Source organism: Emys orbicularis, chromosome 4, assembly GCF_028017835.1.
Source record: "Emys orbicularis isolate rEmyOrb1 chromosome 4, rEmyOrb1.hap1, whole genome shotgun sequence".
Lineage (NCBI taxonomy): Eukaryota > Metazoa > Chordata > Testudines > Emydidae > Emys > Emys orbicularis.
In genome coordinates this window covers 23,319,174-23,337,842 of record NC_088686.1, presented here as the reverse complement: position 1 = coordinate 23,337,842, position 18,669 = coordinate 23,319,174, and the positions used below count along the sequence as shown (strand labels likewise).

Genomic DNA, 18,669 nt, shown 5'->3' with positions numbered 1-18,669 from the left:
GACTGAGCAGTCCTTTTTAGGATCCACTCTGCTCACCCCACATCGGGAAGGGGTTAGAAAAGGTACTCTAAAAATAGTCTTGCCTCTGTTTTTTTCTGGCTGGAGAGCCGCATCCAGCAGGATCACCACCTGAGGTCGAATATATAAGAAACTTTTCAACGTTGGAACTTGGAACATATGTACCCTGATGGACAACTCAAACAGCAACTGACCAGAGCGACGTACAGTCATTATTGCTCGTGAATTGAGTCGGTTTAACATCGATATTGCTGCTTTGTCCGAAACTAGAAGAGCTGATGAAGGTGAGGGAGGAGAAAGGAGGATACACCTACTTCTGGAAGGGAAAATCTATAGATGAACCCCGATTCCATGGAATGGGCTTTGCTATAAAGAACAAGCTCGTAAGGTGCCTCTCTGAAGTACCAGTTGGCATCAATGAGTGGTTTATGACACTCTGATTGAGGCTCACCAAAAATCAACAGGCAACTATTTGTGAGCGCCTATGCACCAACACTGGATGCCAATAAGAATGTAAAGGAAGATTTTTATTCTCAGCTGGAAACCATTTTATCGGAGACCCCTACAGAAGACAAGATTATTATCTTTCTGGGGGATTTCAATGTACGTGTTGGACGAGACTCAGACCTGTGGAAAGGAACAATCGGGAAAGAAGGAGTTGGCAAAAGCAATTCAAATGGAATTCTGCTCCTGACCAAGTGTGCTGACCGTGAACTTATTATTACGAACACTCTTTTCCAACAAAAGGAAAAGTTCAAAACATCTCGGAGACAGCCACGGTCAAAGCACTGGCATCTCCTCGACTACGACATAGTTCGTGCCCAAGATCGTAGTGACATACTTCTCACAAGAGCAATGACAAGATCTTCAAACTATCTTGAATGTGTTTGCCAATGCCTACGCATGTCTTGGTTTCACTCTTAATATCAAGAAAACTAAAGTGCTTTATCAGCCCTCTCCAAATGAGGTATTACATGCCCCATCTATCAAAATTAATTGAGTGGCACTGGAGAATGTCAATCATTTCCTCTAGCTTGGCTCATTAGCTCTGACCCCCCCACTTGGTAAGGCAACTCCCATCTTTTCATATGCTGTGTAGTTATAGCTCCCTACTGTATGTTCCACTCCATGCATCTGATGAAGTGGGTTTTAGCCTACGAAAGCTTATGCCCAAATACATTTGGTAGTCTCTAAGGTGCCACAACTCCTTGTTGTTTCTACCTTTGCAAGTCATCTTTCATCCTATAATATGCTCTAGTTCAAACAGGAATTATTTTTTCGGAAGTTCTATGGTTTGTGTTATACAGGAGATCAGACTGGATAATCAGAGTGGTCCTTTCTGGCCTTAGAATCTATTAATTGTTGCTTAAAAGAGAATTAACCCTTAAGGTGCTGGACTCATTAAATTGTGCAAAGCCTATATCTAACAAAAGTGTTGTTTATTTAAATTGCCCAGTTAAAAAACACAATTAGGACTAATCTAATGAGTGTAAAGTACATGTGGGAGTGCTAAACTGCAGTGTGGGACCAGGGCGTGGATTTTGCCATCTGATTGATTTGTATGTGCAGGCTCCTGTGCTGATGCAGATTACTGGAATGGGACCCCAGTCAGCCCACATCATGTCATTTAATTTGGTCATTATTAGCCTCTCTCTTTTCTAATCTACTGAGTATTCAGTAGATGTCAGATTTTCATATGATCATTTTATAAATTTAATTTTTACTGTCCCCTAATTTGGCTTTTTTTACATATGAATTTTTTTTCCCTTGGAACAATTAGATAAGGGGCCATTCTGCTCTGTTACACCAGTTACATCAGCATAACTGAGAGTGGAATTTAGCCCAACATGCCATATGCTGCAATAGGACCAGAAGGGATGTACCTTTTTACCCACGACACCCTGCTGAAGTCAATGGCATCCCATATGGTGACAAGGTTCGCCCACATGGACCTGATGGCAGGATAAGATTTTTTCCCCCCACTCTTGATTACCTGGCAACCGCAGGTTACAGCTGCTTGGTTAGTACTGTCAAGAACAAATAAAACTAAAAACCTTAAAATGTAAACGGTAAGAGTTCCCATTCAAAGCAGCAAGAACTGGCCGGGTTCCCCAGCCTTACAAAACTCCCATGAAAATGTATCAGTCCGGCTGCAAATTCTAGTCTCCCACCCATTATTATGACCAGAATGGAAAAGACGTGCATGCTGGGATTTGTAGTCATTCTCTTCGGCTCTGTCGTGCGCATCTGGGCTCTGCGGACTACACTTCCCAGGCCGCCCCGCAGCGGGGGGCGGGGGAGGGAGGTGGTTACAAGGCGGTGCGGTGGGTGCGGCTGGCTCAGTAGTACTAGGCGGTGGCTCAGCCGCAGGTGCAGGTTCTGGGCTGTGTCTGGCTGTCTCGGGATGTCGGATGGGGGTCCCGGCGGAGGCGGCGAGGAGGGCGGCCTGGAGGTGCCCGGCTCGGCGGTGCAGAATGTGGCCGATGTCTCGGTGCTGCAGAAGCACCTGCGCAAGCTGGTGCCGCTGCTGCTGGAGGACGGCGGGGAGGTCCCGGTAGCGCTGGAGGCGGCGCTGGAGGAGAAGGGAGCCCTGGAGCAGATGCGCAAGTTCCTCTCCGACCCGCAGGTGCACACGGTGCTGGTGGAGCGATCCACGCTCAAGGGTGAGAGCCGGGCCGGGCACCGAGCCGCTGCGGGGGGGAGGAGGGGCCGGGGTGGGGTTGGGTTGAGCGGAGCCTCCCCCCGCTGCAGATGGTAGCTGGTGACAGTTGCTGCTTTGTGCGGCGCGGTGACCTTTGTTCCCCCGCTCCCTGTGACAGGCCTGGGCGAGTCTGTGACCTCCCCCCCCCCCACCCACACACAGAGTGAGCGGCGGGCCTGTGACTCCCCCCATATACACATACACACAGTGGGGGTGGGTCTGTGATCCCCCTGTATTCCCACCCCGTCCCCCCAGGGGAGATGCTGACCCCACATGCACAGTGTGGTGTACCCTGTAACACCCTATTGCAACTGGAAGAGGGGAGACAGCCCCATCAACAATTCCCTAACTGATTCCCCCAAGGATTGGAACTGGCTCCCCCTATAACCTCTTGAATTGCAATAGAGAGAAGAAGGGATGCTGTAACCCACCCAGCAACACCCCTGTCCATTCCCACAGGGAGGGAATGAACTATAACCTTGGTCCTGAAAGCTAACCCAAAACCTATACAGAGAGGCTACTAATATGTCCGTGCTGTGGGACAAAAAATTGCCAGAAATTGGTACTTCAGTTTTAAATTACCGAGATCAAGAAATCAGCATTGGTCTTTGAAAAAAGACATTTATGTATACTGCCTTATATGAACTGTGGCTGAAATCAAAGTCAAGGTGATAAAACATTCCCATGAGTTATGCCAGGGGTGGCCAACCTGAGAAGGAGCCAGAATTTACCAATGTACAGTGTCAAAGACCACAGTAATACGTCAGCAGCCCCCCATCAGCTCCCCCCCCCTTGCATTCCCAGTGCCTCCTGCCCACTAGTAGCCCCGCCGGTCAGCGCTTCCCCCTCCCTCCCAATCAGCTGTTTCGTGGTGTGCAGGAGGCTCTGGGGGGAGAGGGAGGAGCGAGGGCACGGCAGGCGCAGGGGGCGGGAAGGGGTGGAGTGGGGGCAGGGCCTGTGGCAGAGCCACGGGTTAAGCAGTGAGCACCCCCTGGCACATTAGAAAGTTGGCACATATAGCTCCAGCCCTGGAGTTGGTGCCTATACAAGGAGCCGCATGTGGCTCTGAAACCACAGGTTGGCCACCCCTGCGCTATGCATTTATTTTTTTGTCAAGTTTCTATCTTGGCTTTGCAGCACTGGAGTGCTTGGAAGCCTTGAACTTGGACCTCCTTCACATCAGCATCTGACTTTATTGCTGTGTTGTGCCACGTATCACCCCAAAGCTCTTTATAAAGTAATATGTAGATGCTGGCTCAAAGGTCTTATGTACGTAAATACAACAGCAGTTGTGCCTGGTACCTGGCTTGAAAAGATAAGGACATGATGTTAGGATTTTTCGTTGCTCAATTTGAGAAGTATCAAAGGATCATTCGTTTCTATGTGGCTAGTTCACAGATGCAGGCAGAAGGAATCTCCCTATAATTTCATCTGAAGGACTGCACCTGCCACTGTGTTGCAAATAGGGTGACCAGATGTCCCGATTTTATAGGGACGGTCCCGATTTTTGGGTCTGTTTCTTATATAGGCTCCTATTACCCCCTACCTGCGTCCCGATTTTTCACACTTGCTGTCTGGTCACCCTAGTTGCAAAGTACTGCAGTGCAGTTTAAACAGTGGGTATGAGCCAGTGCTGTTGAAGGACTTGGATGTGTGATGTTATAGCCTAGAGGCAAGAATGCTTAGCAACTGAGCTATATTAACACCACTAAAAAGAACAAGGAGAACTTGTGGCACCTTAGAGACTAACAAATTCAGTTAAAATTGAATAAATGTTTCAAAACCTGGCTTGTGTACTTTTCTATGTTAGATATTTACATTATTCTTCCCTCCCCCCCCTAGCATCTAGTAACTTTTTATGGGTGAATTGCTCGTAGGGACGAATATAAACTACATTAGTTTCAGATATGGGGATGTAATAACAGATATCAAATCCTTGATAGTTAATTAGGATTTCTAGCCCCCAATCACCCCAATTATAGCAAAAAAGCTTTGGAGAAGTGGGGTGAGAGTGGGAAGTCAAAGTCCTTAAACGCGCGCACACACACACACAAAATAAGCCAATTGTGCTCTAACTCCAGTTGCCCCATTTATGAGACACATGAAGTACGTCTACACTGTAATGCAATCTGCGGCACAGTCTCAGAGCCCAAGTCATTTGGCTTGGGCTGCTGGACTAAAAATAGCAGTGTAAATGTTCATCTCAGGTAGGAGACTGGACTCTGGTACCCACACCCCTCACAAGGCCTGTGCTCTAATGTCTACACTGCAATTTTAGCCCCCTCAGCCCAAGCCCCACAAGTCTGAATCAGCTGATGGGCACCAGCCACAGCTGTTCAGTGAGTTATTTTATTGCAGTGTAGATGTACCCCTAGTGCACTTGGTCCCCAGTCTACCCAAGCATGTTCAAATATTGCAGGCACAGACTATTTTTTCATCTTACGTCTAAGGGAAAGTGCTCTGAGAGCAGTTTGCGAACATTTTGGTATTACTCATTCCTTTCTGTGATGGATACACTTCCTCACTCCTGACAGGATAAGTGTTTTTTGAGGACATTGCTCTACCTAAACTTCACCCAACAAATATGCCTTGGGCCAAATGCCAAGAGGCTGATTCTGCAAACCCGGGTAAAAACAAATTGCCGTTTCATGATACTTCTAGCAGTAGTAAGTTAATTGGATGTTAAATTCAGCACCACAAAATCTTGAATGGGCAAAATAGCTCACTTTAACTTCCTGGGTTTTATTTAACATGGTAAAAACAGCAAATGATTCCAGCAGTTATATAACTGTAAACGGTTCCAAAAGATTGCTTATGACATTCTTGCTGTATATAATTATTGGACCCCAGCCCAGGGAAACTCTCTCTCCGTTTCCCACTGTTCCTAATGTTCAGCTGAAGCAATTCTAGAAGTTCTACTTCATGTTAAGTGTAGACAGTATCAACTGGCCAGACCTTTTTAAACACCATGGTGAAGACCTCCAAATCCAAACTACGTAGTGCTTAAAACGGTATGGTGGGCTGCCCAAGTAAAGGTGTGAACACCAGTTTACCTGAACCGGTGTTAATGTCAATGTGGGAATCTTTGTAGAAAAATTCCATGGCCTCCATGACTAGCCTGGGGTGATTCTTAACAATTTTCTTGACAAAGTCACAGCCCGAAGTGTGTGCGTGTTGCACGCAACATGGTCAGATGTTATACTGGCATACTCAAGGGCGAGGTTAGTTTACTTCAGACTAATGACTAACATGTAAACATTAATTTTAGTAGTCATCTCCTTTTAATAGCTTGTGACAATTGGCAACTGTCTTTGACTTAAGTGACTTGCATTCTGTAAATCCTACTGGTACCTCTTTCACTAGAGACTATGAGCACACATGTGCAGTAAGGGAAACTTATGGAACTGTTTTGGAATAACTGACTCAAATGCACTATTGAGTGCTGGTCTTAAATGTGTTCATGTTTCCTATCTTGTTATGTCATTACATAAACCGGCAGCTGTCTTTTGATTTTGAGATCTCAATCCACTCTCTACTCACACCTCTCCCTTTGCTACCCTTTACATTAGCACACTATCCAGTCCAGCCTCTTCCTAGATGCCCTAGGAAGATATTTGCATTACTTGCAATAAAATTTCTGATCTGGTTTGTAATAACTAGTGTGTGAAGCTTTGACTGTCATGTTCCCTTGTAGCCCCAACACCTGTCAAGAGACACAACAGGCTGAGGCCTGGTCTACACTGGGGGGGGGAGGAATCAATCTAAGTTATGCAACTTCAGCTACGTGAATAACGTAGCTGAAGTCGACGTACTTAAATTGACTTACCGTGATGTCTTTACCACGGTGAGTCGACTGCTGCCACTCCCCCGTCGACTCTGCCTGTGCCTCTCGCGGTGGTGGAGTACAGGAGTCGACAGGAGAGTGCTTGGGGGTCGATTTATCACGTCTAGACTAGATGCGATAAATCCTGGCTCGATACCCTGAGGACCTCTTCTTTGCCATCATTTCACAGGAACTTTAGACCCCTGCTCCAAGCCATAGGATAACCACTAGAAGGCTTCTGGCAAATTTGTTTGGCACTGCTCCTCCCGCCTCCATCCCCTAAAAAAACCAAATCTCAAACAAGTCTTCAGCAGGGTTCGTGTTTCTTCACTAGCAGAAGAATCTCTTTAAGGAAGGGCAGAGGAGTCAAATGGCAAGTTGTTCTTCTGGATTTTTTTTTTTTTATCGGCGCTTGATCCATCTGATCGTTCACTTCAGGCTTGCAACAAGTCGTTGTGCATGTGGGTGTTTGAGTGCATAAGTATTTTGTGATAACGTTTGGGTTGTAAAGACCAAAACTGAAATATTTTTTTTTAGTTGGGATAGCATGTCTCTGAAATATATGGAGTGTCTGGATCAGGAATAGGTTTGATCTTTTGGGGTCTGTAAAGGACTGTTGTTCCCTCAGAGTATGTCTATACTGTAATTAGACACCTGCGCCTGGCCTGTGCCAGCTGAATGTGGCTAAAGAGCAACATAGACATTCGGGTTCCAGCCCAGAATGTCTATGGGAGAGTCCCAGAGCTCAGTCTGCCCAAGCCTGTCTGCACCGCAATTAAACAGCCCCTTCATTCAGGCACAGAGGTTTGGGTGATTTTTAATTGTAGTGTAGACATACCCTCAGATGCTTTCTTTGTATAGAGCAGGGGTGGCCAACCTGAGCCTGAGAAGGAGCCAGAATTTACCAATGTACATTGCCAAAGATCCACAGTAATACATCAGCAGCCCCCCATGAGCTCCACCCCCCGGTCCCAGCGCCTCCTGCCCACCAGTAGCCTGGCTGATCAGCACCTGCACCTCCGGATCAGCTGTTTTGTGGCGTGCAGGAGGCTCGGAGGGGGAGGAGCGAGGGCACGTCAAACTCAGGGGAGGGGGCGGGAAGGGGTGGAGTGGGGGCAGGGCCTATGGCAGAGCCAAGGGTTGAGCAGTGAGCACTTCTCAGCATACTGGAAAGTTGGCGCCCGTAGCTCCAGCCCTGGAGTCGGTGCCTATACAAGGAGCCGCATATTAACTTCTGAAGAGCTGCATGGGGCTCCGGAGCCACAGGTTGGCCACCCTAGTATAGAGGAACCAGACAAAGGTGCACCTCTATATGGGGAGAGCAGTTTTGCTAAAATTCTAAATCTTGTTTTAAATACTTCATCAAAAAGGAATCTGTTCAACACTAATAGCCTAAACATCAACTTTTAAAATACCACATTCTAGAAAAGGTTTTCTTAATATTTTTAAAACTGACCCACGTGACTTTTATGGACACTCTTGGTCAGCTTCAGCCACTAAAAATTAATAGCCTGACCACTCATATATTGAATTTTTAAAAGATGATTAAAAACATTCTGAAAAGTGGGTTAGAAATATAGTACTGATTAGGTTTCAGAGTAGCAGCCGTGTTCGTCTGTATCCGCAAAAAGAACAGGAGTACTTGTGGCACCGTAGAGACTAACAAATTTATTTGAGGATAAGCTTTTGTAGTCTACAGCCCACTTCATCAGATGCATAGAATGAAACATATAGTAAGAAGGTGTATATACATACAGAAAACATGAAAAGGTGGAAGTTGCCATACCAACTCTAAGAGGCTAATTAATTAAGATGATTAAGATTAATTTTCATGTTTTCTGTATGTGTATAGATCTTCTTACTATATGTTCCATTCTGTGCATCTGATGAAGTGGGCTGTAGCCCATGAAAGCTTATGCTCAAATAAATTTGTTAGTCCTGAAGGTGCCACAAGTACTCCTGTTCTTTTTTTTTTTTTTAGTACTGATTAGCTCACTAGAGCTGTGCTTCCTGTCAGCGTCACCTGGTGTAATAAAACTTACTTCTGGAAATATGCTGCTGGATTATCAGTGCTTTTACACAACTAATACAGTAGGAAGGAGGTTAAATACCTTTAAGTGCAATGGGTAGAGTTCTAGCGCTCGTGCTTGGTTATGAAGTTAAAATGTTTAGTGTTGACTTTTCTACCGTGACTTGAAAATGTAAAGCACCGAGTGCTGACTACTATCAACTCTCAGAATAAGAGCCAGACTTCAGATCACGAAGATTCACCAGTTAATCTTCTCGAACATAAATTATATGCTGTTAAGTGGTTGGTTTCATCTGGACATCAAGGGCATCTACCACAATGGGCTACTTCTAGTCCATGGGCTTTAGGTGCTACAGTAATACAAAATAAAACTCTGGTAGTTTATCTTTTGGAGGCATTGGGAGAACAGGAGAGTAATGCTCCTGTTCTTTTTCTCACTTGGGCGTGTCTTCCTCAGATGGAGATAGCTTTGTGCTGCATTGCAGTGGTTTCACTACAGAAGTGCCAGCATGCATAGGGTGACCAGATGTCCCGATTTTATAAGGACAGTCCCGATTTGGGGTCTTTTTCTTATATAGGCTCCTATTACTCCCTACCCCCGTCCTGATTTTTCACATTTGCCGTCTAAGCATGCACTGTGATTACATCACCTTGTGACTCACTAGCTAAGTTAGGGAAACAGTCATTTTCTCTTAGGGTATGTCTACACTACGAGGGTAGTTCGATTTCACTTAAATCGAATATGTGGAATCGATATTGCAAAGTCGAACGTGTGTGTCCACACTAAGGACAGTAATTCGACTTTGTGAGTCCACACTAACGGGGAAAGCGTCGACATTGGAAGCGGTGCACTGTGGGCAGCTATCCCACAGTTCTCGCAGTCCCCGCTGCCCATTGGAATTCTGGGTCGAGCCGCCAATGCCTTCTGGGTAAAAAAAATGTGTCGAGGGTGCTTTTGGGTAATTGTCATCATCCATCCGTCACTACCGCCCTCCCTCCCTCCCTGAAAGCGCCGGCGGGAAATCAGTTCGCGCACTTTTCTGGTCAGTGACAGCGCGGACGCCACAGCACTGCGAGCATGGATCCCGCTGCGACCATCGCTGCAGTTGTGGCCGTTGTCAACGCCTCGCAGCTTATCATCCACCTTTACCAGAGGTAGATGCAGATAAACCAGGCGAGGAGGCTACGGCACCGCGGTGAGGGCCTGAAGTCTGAGAGTAGCACAGGCTTGTCAGAAAGCACGGGACCCAGCGCCGAGGACATCACGGTGACAATGGGTCATGTGGATGTTGTGGAACGGCGATTCTGGGCACGGGAAACAAGCACGGACTGGTGGGACCGCATAGTGCTGCAGGTCTGGGATGAATCCCAGTGGCTGTGAAACTTTCGCATGCGTAAGGGGACTTTCCTGGAACTTTGTGAGTTGCTGTCCCCTGCCCTGAAGCGCAATGACACCCGGATGCGAGCAGCCCTGACTGTCCAGAAGCGAGTGGCCATAGCCCTCTGGAAGCTTGCAACGCCAGACAGCTACCGGTCAGTCGCGAACCACTTTGGCGTGGGCAAATCTACCGTGGGGGTTGTTGTGATGCAAGTAGCCAACGCAATCGTTAAGGTACTGCTCTCAAAGGTAGTGACCCTGGGAAACGTGGAGGTCATCATAGATGGCTTCGCCGCGATGGGATTCCCAAACTGCGGTGGGGCTATAGATGGAACTCACATCCCTATCCTGGGATCGGAGCACCAGGCCAGCCAGTACATCAACCGAAAGGGCTACTTTTCAATGGTGCTGCAAGCACTGGTGGACCACAGGGGATGTTTTACCAACATCAACGTCGGATGGCCGGGCAAGGTTCATGACGCTCGCGTCTTCAGGAACTCTGGTCTGTTTAGACAGCTGCAGGAAGGTATTTACTTCCCGGACCACAAAATAACTCTTGGGGATGTGGAGATGCCTACAGTGATCCTTGGGGACCCAGCCTACCCGCTAATGCCCTGGCTCATGAAGCCCTATACTGGCGCCCTGGACACTGAAAAAGAACTGTTCAACTACCGGCTGAGCAAGTGCAGAATGGTGGTGGAGTGTGCTTTTGGCCGTCTCAAGGGGAGATGGAGAAGCTTACTGATTCGCTGTGATCTCAGCGAAACCAATATCCCCATTGTTATAGCAGCTTGCTGTGTGCTCCACAATCTGTGTGAGAGCAAGGGGGAGACCTTTATGGCGGGGTGGGAGGTTGAGGCAAATAGCCTGGCTTCTGATTACGCCCAGCCAGACAGCCGGGCGATTAGAAGAGCCCAGCGGGACGCGCTGTGCATCCGGGAGGCTTTGAAAGCTAGGTTCCAGAGTGAGCACGGTTACCAGTGACTTTTCAGTTTGTGTATAGAGAAGCTGAACCTGCCCCCATTTCTTTACCCAGTTAATGTTGACTATCCTCTCCAGTTACATACCCCCTTCACCCCCTTCCAAAAAAATAAAATCAGTTTTATTTTCTTAATGAACACCGTTGTCTTTATTACTGTTTTCGCGGGAATGTTTTAAACCTGGGACGCAGACTGTGGTGGGGAGCGGATGTAGTGTACTGATGCAAATGATGCTTCTAAACTCCAGGAATGACAGGATTCGCAGTGGTGGACTGGTTGTTTCAACGGAGCCTGCCAGCCCTCCTGAGCGGGACTGCGTGTATGTGGGGGCTATGTGACTTTATGGCAGGGGGAGGAGGGTTACAGATCCCCTGCTGCGTGGCTCTGTGATCCAGGAAAAGGACCGCTGCATAAGATCTGTAACTGCCCTCCCCCGCCACAAAGTCACAGAGCAACCCCCCCCCCCCCCACATAACATGAAAACCACCTCCCAGAATGACCAGGGTAACTAGTCACTGCACTGTGTATGTGCCCTCCTGCTGGACCTGCCCCCGCCTCTGTACCCTGCTGAAGGTGACTGTCCTGTCCAATTACCAAGCCCCTTCCCCCCCTTCAGACAGACTCTCCTCCAAAAGAACATGATGGAAACAGTAATGAACAGAAACGTATTTTTTATTAACAACCACACATGAAACTGGGGGGTGAAACTTGGACGGGGGCTTGGGTGAGGCGGGAAGGAAAGGACTTTTCCAATTTTGGGGAATGACAGCCTTCTGGTGCTTGAGCAGTCTGCAGGGGTGGAGTGAGAGTTTTCACGGACTCTGCCGCCCCTCCTTCTTTGGACTTTGGGCGAGGGGGGTATGGGACTTGGTGGCGGGGGAGGGCGGTTACTGATAGACTGCAGCGGGGCTCTGTCCTCCTGCCTCCATTCCTGCAGAACATCAACAAGGCGCCGGAGCGTGTCCGTTTGCTCCCTCAGGAGTCCAAGCAGCGTTTGAGTCGCCTGCTGGTCTTCCTGCCGCCACCTCGCCTCACGTTCCATGTGTGTCCGGTGCATTTGGGACAAATTCTCCCTCCACTGGTTCTGCTGTGCTGCCTGGGATCGGGAGCAGCCCATTAGTTCTGAGAACATGTCCTCTCGCGTCTTCTTCTTCCTCCGCCTAATGTGCGCTAGCCTCTGGGAGTGTGATGCCAGGCTGGGTTGGGAGACAGTCGCAGATGTGGCTGTGGGAAAGAGAAAAAGGTAGTGAATTCCTCCGAAAGATAAATGTAGTTGTGAACAAAGAACATAGTCTTTCTCTGTGAACAAGACCATGCACTGCACCTATCACATGCGCACTCAGGACAAGGTCGAATTTTCGGACTTCGCCTTCAGTGCCTGGGGTCTTGCACTGCCGATCTGGGAAGCGGGGCAGGACACCGGAATTTCTGTAGCAGGCAGACATGGTAAGCCGTAGACTTGTGGCTGCTTAAAACTTTAATAGTAGCACTGGCCTCCTTTCACATTGAAAGCAATGCCAGTCTCTGCTGCCAGCAATCGGCCAAGCATGAACTCTGCCCCTGTCCCACCCCCTCGCGGCTGTCCCAGGGAAAGATCCCTGTATGCTGCCCCTCTCCCGCCTCCACCGCGTGGCTGTAAACCAGCGGTTACAGTTCTGTAAAGGAACGGGCAAGCAGTCCCAATACTAACAGTCCCCTACCTAATTCAAAGCAGGTCATCATGAGCGACATCACAATCATGAGGATCTCAGACAGCGATAAAGAAAGGATGCTTCGGGAAAGCCTCCAAAGACCAGGGCCGTATGCCGCCATGCTGTGCAAGGCTATGATCCCGGAGTACTTGAGGATCTCCTGGCGCGGAAACGTCTCCTACTTTGGAGGACCCAATAAGGCCGCTCTCCCCAGGAACCTGATGAACAGGCTTTCCAATTACCTCCAGGAGAGCTTCCTCGAGATGTCCCTGGAGGATTTCAGCTCTATCCCCGGACATATAGACTGCATTTTAATATAGCTGCACTGGCAGGGACTAAAGAGTGGAGCGGCTTGGGCAGCAGAATCATGCACAACCGGACACTGTTAGATTTTTTTTAAATAGTTGGGACTGAATAGTTAAGCGCCTAGGGCAAACAAATCATGAAAAACACATTGTTCTTATTATTAATATTCCAGTTCTGTTAAAAATAAATGTTTAGATGTTTAAAACACTTACTGCTTGATCCTTCCCCTGAATCTGTGTCCGGGTTAAATGCTGGGGACGGTTGGTAGGGGATCTCTGTAAGGGTGATGAAGAGATCCTGGCTGTCGGGGAAATCAGCTTGGTAAGCGCTGTCGACTGCCTCGTCCTCCTCATCTTCCCCGTCGGCTAACATGTCCGAGGAACCGGCCGTGGACAATATCCCATCCTCAGAGTTCACGGTCAGTGGTGGGGTAGTCGTGGCGGCCGCACCTAGGATGGAATGCAGTGCCTCGTAGAAACGGGATGTGTGGGGCTGGGATCCGGATCGTCCGTTTGCCTCTTTGGTCTTCTGGTAGCCTTGTCTCAGCTCCTTGATTTTCACGCGGCACTGCGTTGCATCCCGGCTGTATCCTCTCTCTGCCATGGCTTTAGAGATCTTCTCATAGATCTTTGCATTCCGTCTTTTGGAGCGCAGCTCGGAAAGCACGGACTCATCGCCCCACACAGCGATCAGATCCCAGACTTCCCGATCAGTCCATGCTGGGGCCCTCTTTCTATTCTGGGATTGCACGGCCATCTCTGCTGGAGAGCTCTGCATCGTTGCCAGTGCTGCTGAGCTCGCCACGCTGTCCAAACAGGAAATGAGATTCAAACTGCCCAGACAGGAAAAGGAATTCAAATTTTCCCGGGGCTTTTCCTGTGTGGCTGGTCAGAGCATCCGAGCTCGGACTGCTGTCCAGAGCGTCAACAGAGTGGTACACTGTGGGATAGCTCCCGGAGCTATTAGCGTCGATTTCCATCCACACCAAGCCTAATTCGATAGGGCCATGTCGAATTTAGGGCTACTCCCCTCGTTGGGGAGGAGTACAGAAGTCGAATTTAAGAGACCTCTATGTCGAACTAAATAGCCTCGTGGTGTGGACGGGTGCAGGGTTAATTCGATGTAACGGCGCTAAATTCGACATAAACGCCTAGTGTAGACCAGGCCTTACACTTTGTACTTTTAATCTCCTCTTTTCCTTAATATAATTTGAAGTCTTTGAAAAAATATCAAGGCAAGTTATGAAAAGGAATTAAACTGACGATCTTGTGGCACGTTCTTGCAGGTCTTTAAGTATACTGAGATAACAAAACTTTGTGTAGTTTTAACAAGCCATAATTCAGGCTTTGTATTGTGGGGAAACTCTGCAAATCTATCTCTTGAAATCAGCATGTAAGGAGTTGGCTTGTAATTTGCTTTCACTACAGAAATTCATACAGGAGGCAGCCTAGAAAAAAGGGGAGCAGTAGTGATCCTAAAGTAACTAATCTCTTGTAATAAAGCCATAAAAACCTCTGTCTTGAGGAGTCATGCGTTTTTGGGTTCTAAGTCATGGTTTAGTACAAATGAAAATATATTTTGGTATGTTCTATCCAACTCTGCTGACAGCAAATGAAATCATTCTGGGTATGATTTTAATTTAGTTGCCTTGGAAATGCTGATTAAAAATCAAAGACTGATTGTACAATTCTCAAGTTAAGTAAGAAGGCTTCACCAGTTTTCATCTTATCTGGTTATTATAGGTAGTATCTCAAACCCCTAAAAATATAACTTGAGCTGTATGGCACACAGTACTTTGTGTAAAGTTTCAAACCTAGATGAGAGATGGGTACAAATGAGCTCCTGCCCGAGTAGGTGTGAGGTAGATGGGGTGGAGAGGGATGGGTTAATAGGCTTTTAAGTGTATGTTAGAGGTTTTTAATATATCAAATTCTGTTTGCAGAGGATGTGAGTGATGAAGGAGAAGAGGAAAAAGAAATCATATCGTATAGCATTAATACTGACATTCATTATGGGCTAAAGTCAAACAGGTGAGTGCAGTCTTACTGAAATCTGATATGAATGTTTTAGGACTAGGAAAAGCTAGTCCTATAATCCTTAGGCCAACACACATATAGTAATATATAGAGTTTATGTAGTGCTTTTGATGTTCAAAGTGCTCTAAAAACATCTAGCTTCACAACAGCGTGCTCTCGCGCTCTCTCTCATATGCTTGCATATTTGTTTCTTGTCATTGTCTAGCCCTAGCACACATTTGTCTCTGTGAAGCTAAAATATTTAAGAAGCAATCTTACACCAGAAAATGGTGTGCTTTCAATTATCATGATTATAGACTTGATTGCTTTTAGTTTTCTGGCAGTCTAAAATGGATTAATATAAAAACCTAATACATTCAGCTACTAGTAATAGTTTTAAAGCATTAGCACAAGTTTTGCTCACACTTTCAAAAGTGTACCCAGTAAAGCACGCTAGCATGTAATGTCTGATATACACCACCTAATTTTGTGTTATACTAGAGCTACTGCAATTTACTGTATTCTGGAATTAAATGTCTTATGGTTAACTAACTTTTTTCTTTGCTCCACAGTTTGGCGTTCATTAAGCGTACACCAGTGATCGATGCTGACAAACCAGTGTCCTCCCAACTGAGAGTGCTTACTCTTAGTGAAGATTCTCCTTATGAAACATTACATTCTTTTATTAGCAATGCTGTTGCTCCCTTTTTTAAGTCCTTTATCAGAGAGTCTGGCAAAGCAGACAGGTAATTCTGTTAAATGCAAATAATAAATTTTCAGTACTAATGAAAAATGGATCAAAAAGAATGTGGGGCTGAGGTAAATAGGATTTGAAACACCTCATTTCCTGTTAAAATTAACTTAAAGCTGTTGGGGATGTAATTCAAGTTACATGAACCCAAGTGCATGCAATTTATGTATGCCATTGGTCTAGCTTTTCATTTGATGATGTTTTTTCCCCCAGGGATGGTGATAAAATGGCTCCATCAGTTGAGAAAAAAATTGCAGAACTTGAAATGGGACTGCTACATTTGCAACAGAATATTGAAATTCCAGAGATCAGTTTGCCAATTCATCCAATTATTACTAATGTTGCCAAGCAATGTTATGAGCGTGGAGAAAAGCCAAAGGTTACTGACTTTGGTGACAAGGTTGAGGACCCAACTGTTCTCAACCAGCTACAGTCTGGAGTTAACCGATGGATTAGAGAAATACAAAAGGTAAAATTGCAGAACCAAATGTCAGACTACATGGTAGAAACTCCTGTGTCATTCTTTAAGGGTGTGAAAGCCTCTTCTTCTTTTGCTGTTGGCCTCTTAACTGTATTGTAAAAGCTTACTCTATGCAGGAAACTCTAAACATAGGGCCAGATTCTCAGCCAGTGTAAATTGAGCTACACCAGTGTACAGCTACGAACCTGGCTCAGGTTCTTTGCCTTCAAGAAAATTGTTACTAATAAAATGCTGGCTAATTTTGTGTCTTTCCATTCAGGTAGTAAAAAATGACTGAAATTTAAAAAAAAAACTTTGAAGGGACTGGTGCAGAAGGCTGGTACTGAGTAGAGCAGGTCTGGGAAAATGTTTGTTACTAGCATGTATAAAAGTTCTTCCCCACAGTGGCTCCCATGCTTTGCTTTGGTGAGGGTGGCAGCTTACTTTGCATTTCCATAGTGTTACTCCCCCAGTAACTCAACTCTGCTCCAAGTAAAGTTCTGAACTGTCAGAGTCTCCAGGCAATGCTCTGGAATACTCCATACGAAGCCAGTCAGGACTCTGGGGGAGCCTCCTCTCTGTGAGCATACTGTCTCCAGGGCAAGAAGCTTACACAGCTTCGACCTTCCTGGGTCTGACCTCAGAGCATTCAGCATCCCCTTCCACACCGTGCGCTTCCCACAGCGAGTCCGCACAGGCGGGGTCCTGGGGAAGCCAGAGGGCCCTGCACCCCAACTCCACAGTCAGACATGACTCTCAGCTAGCCGGTAAAACAGAAGGTTTATTAGACTACAGGAACACGGTCTAAAACAGAGCTTGTAGGTACAGAGAACAGGACCCCTAAGTCAGGTCCATCTTTGGGCCAGGGAGGCCAGAGCCCCATCTGACCCCCCTCCATTTCCCCAGCCAGCTCCAAACTAAAACTCTCCAGCCCCTCCTCTGGCCTTTGTCTCTTTCCCGGGCCAGGAGGTCACCTGATCTTTGTTCTCCAACACCTTCAGTTGGCACCTTTGCAGAGGAGGGGCCCAAGCCATCAGTTGCCAGGAGACAGGGCGTCGGCCATTCTCTCTGCAGACAGCATCACACTGGCCCTCTAGGACTCTGCGACAATCACACACCCTTATCCCACCACCTAGATACTTAGGAACTGCATAGGGGAAACTGAGGCACCCACACAGTATTCAGAGAGAACATTAAGAACATTCCCACTTCGTCACATCTCTTCCCCCCTTCGAGACCGAACTGAGCGGGATCACTTTGGCCGGTGACCTGGGGAAGTTCGAACCCACCAACGTTCCCATGGATGCTCCAGCATCTCTCCCATTCCTTGTTAGGAGTTACACCAGGCCCTTCCAGTTTCACGCTCTCCCATAGGTCAGGTGTGCTCGATGGCACTCGCAGGCCACATGTGGGAAGGCTTATGCGGCCAGTGCCCTTTTGCCACCCTAGTGCCCCTGGGGTTCAAACTGGGATTGGGTCTTTATCCAGTGCTCCAGTCTGGAGGGTTGCGATTTGGGCTCTCTTGGTTAAGAGCCCCCACCTTGACCTTGGTCAGCTCTGGGCTTGGGCAGCCGCTTCTCACCTTGTGGCCCAGGTACGACACCTCTCCCATCCCCACCTTGTGCTTTCCAGCTTTTACTGTGAGTCCTGCCTCCTTGAGGCAGCCCAGCACCCTCAGCTTCTCCGAGGAGGGATCCTTCTGCAGCTCGGTCTGGAATTCAGCTGCTGGGGAAGGGAGTGGGACCTGCCCTGCCTGTGTGTCCCCTCACTCAGATGGGGTCTCGGCTCCCACCATGCTCAGCGCTGCCCCTGCTGTCCCAGTGAGGGTAAGCAGCCAGCTCGCTGCTTTGGTCACAGCATCAGAGCCAGTGTGAGCCCCCTCTCCGGTGTGCAGGGGGGGTGGGGAGCATCTCTTTGTCCCACTCAGCCCCAGGGGTCTGGTTACAGGCAGGCAGGTATCCTGAGCCCTGGAGCTTCACCTCCCTGCCAGCCAGGTCATATGCATTTTCACTGACCATTTCCCTCTTAGCCAATTGTTTCCCTGGATTCAAATTCAAATCCTCAGCCGTTACAGGAGCAGGGCCTGGATCCTGTCCCAAAGAGACACAGTCATCCCCCAACAGGACCTCACAGCCGATATCTTGGAGAACCCCAAATACCAGCCAGCCCGACCCCTCTTGTGTCTGCACAGGGATCTGGGCCATAGGCAGGGCGAGGGGCTTCATCCCTGGGACCTTCACCCACATCACACAACCCTTCAGCATCTGGTGGGGCTGCACCACCTGGGGCCTGACAACAGTTGTCTGTCCCAGGGTCTCGCCACCCCAGAAATGTCTTTCCCATTGACCATCACCTTCCGCTTCCACTGGGGGTCCAAGGGAGCCCAGGAGACTCCACGCAGACATATAGGTTGGGGTCAGGAATGGAAGCCTGTCCACCCCACCCTTCAGGCTGATGGCGTCTATGGCCTTGGGACCCAGCAAGGGAGCTAGATACCAGGGTTTTTCTGCAGGGCCC

General features: G+C 47.8%; 1 protein-coding gene across 1 annotated transcript in view; it reads left to right on the top strand.

Annotated features, from left to right (window-relative positions):
- Positions 1-2,422: 2,422 nt before the first annotated feature.
- LOC135877483 (cytoplasmic dynein 1 heavy chain 1-like) overlaps positions 2,423-18,669 on the top strand; it is an 88,680-nt gene continuing 72,433 nt past the window's right edge. Inside the window, exons 1-4 of the mRNA XM_065402924.1 lie at positions 2,423-2,681; positions 14,869-14,956; positions 15,514-15,687; positions 15,906-16,161. Coding sequence (XP_065258996.1) covers positions 2,423-2,681; positions 14,869-14,956; positions 15,514-15,687; positions 15,906-16,161 — 777 coding nt within the window. The remainder of the gene's footprint in view (positions 2,682-14,868; positions 14,957-15,513; positions 15,688-15,905; positions 16,162-18,669) is intronic.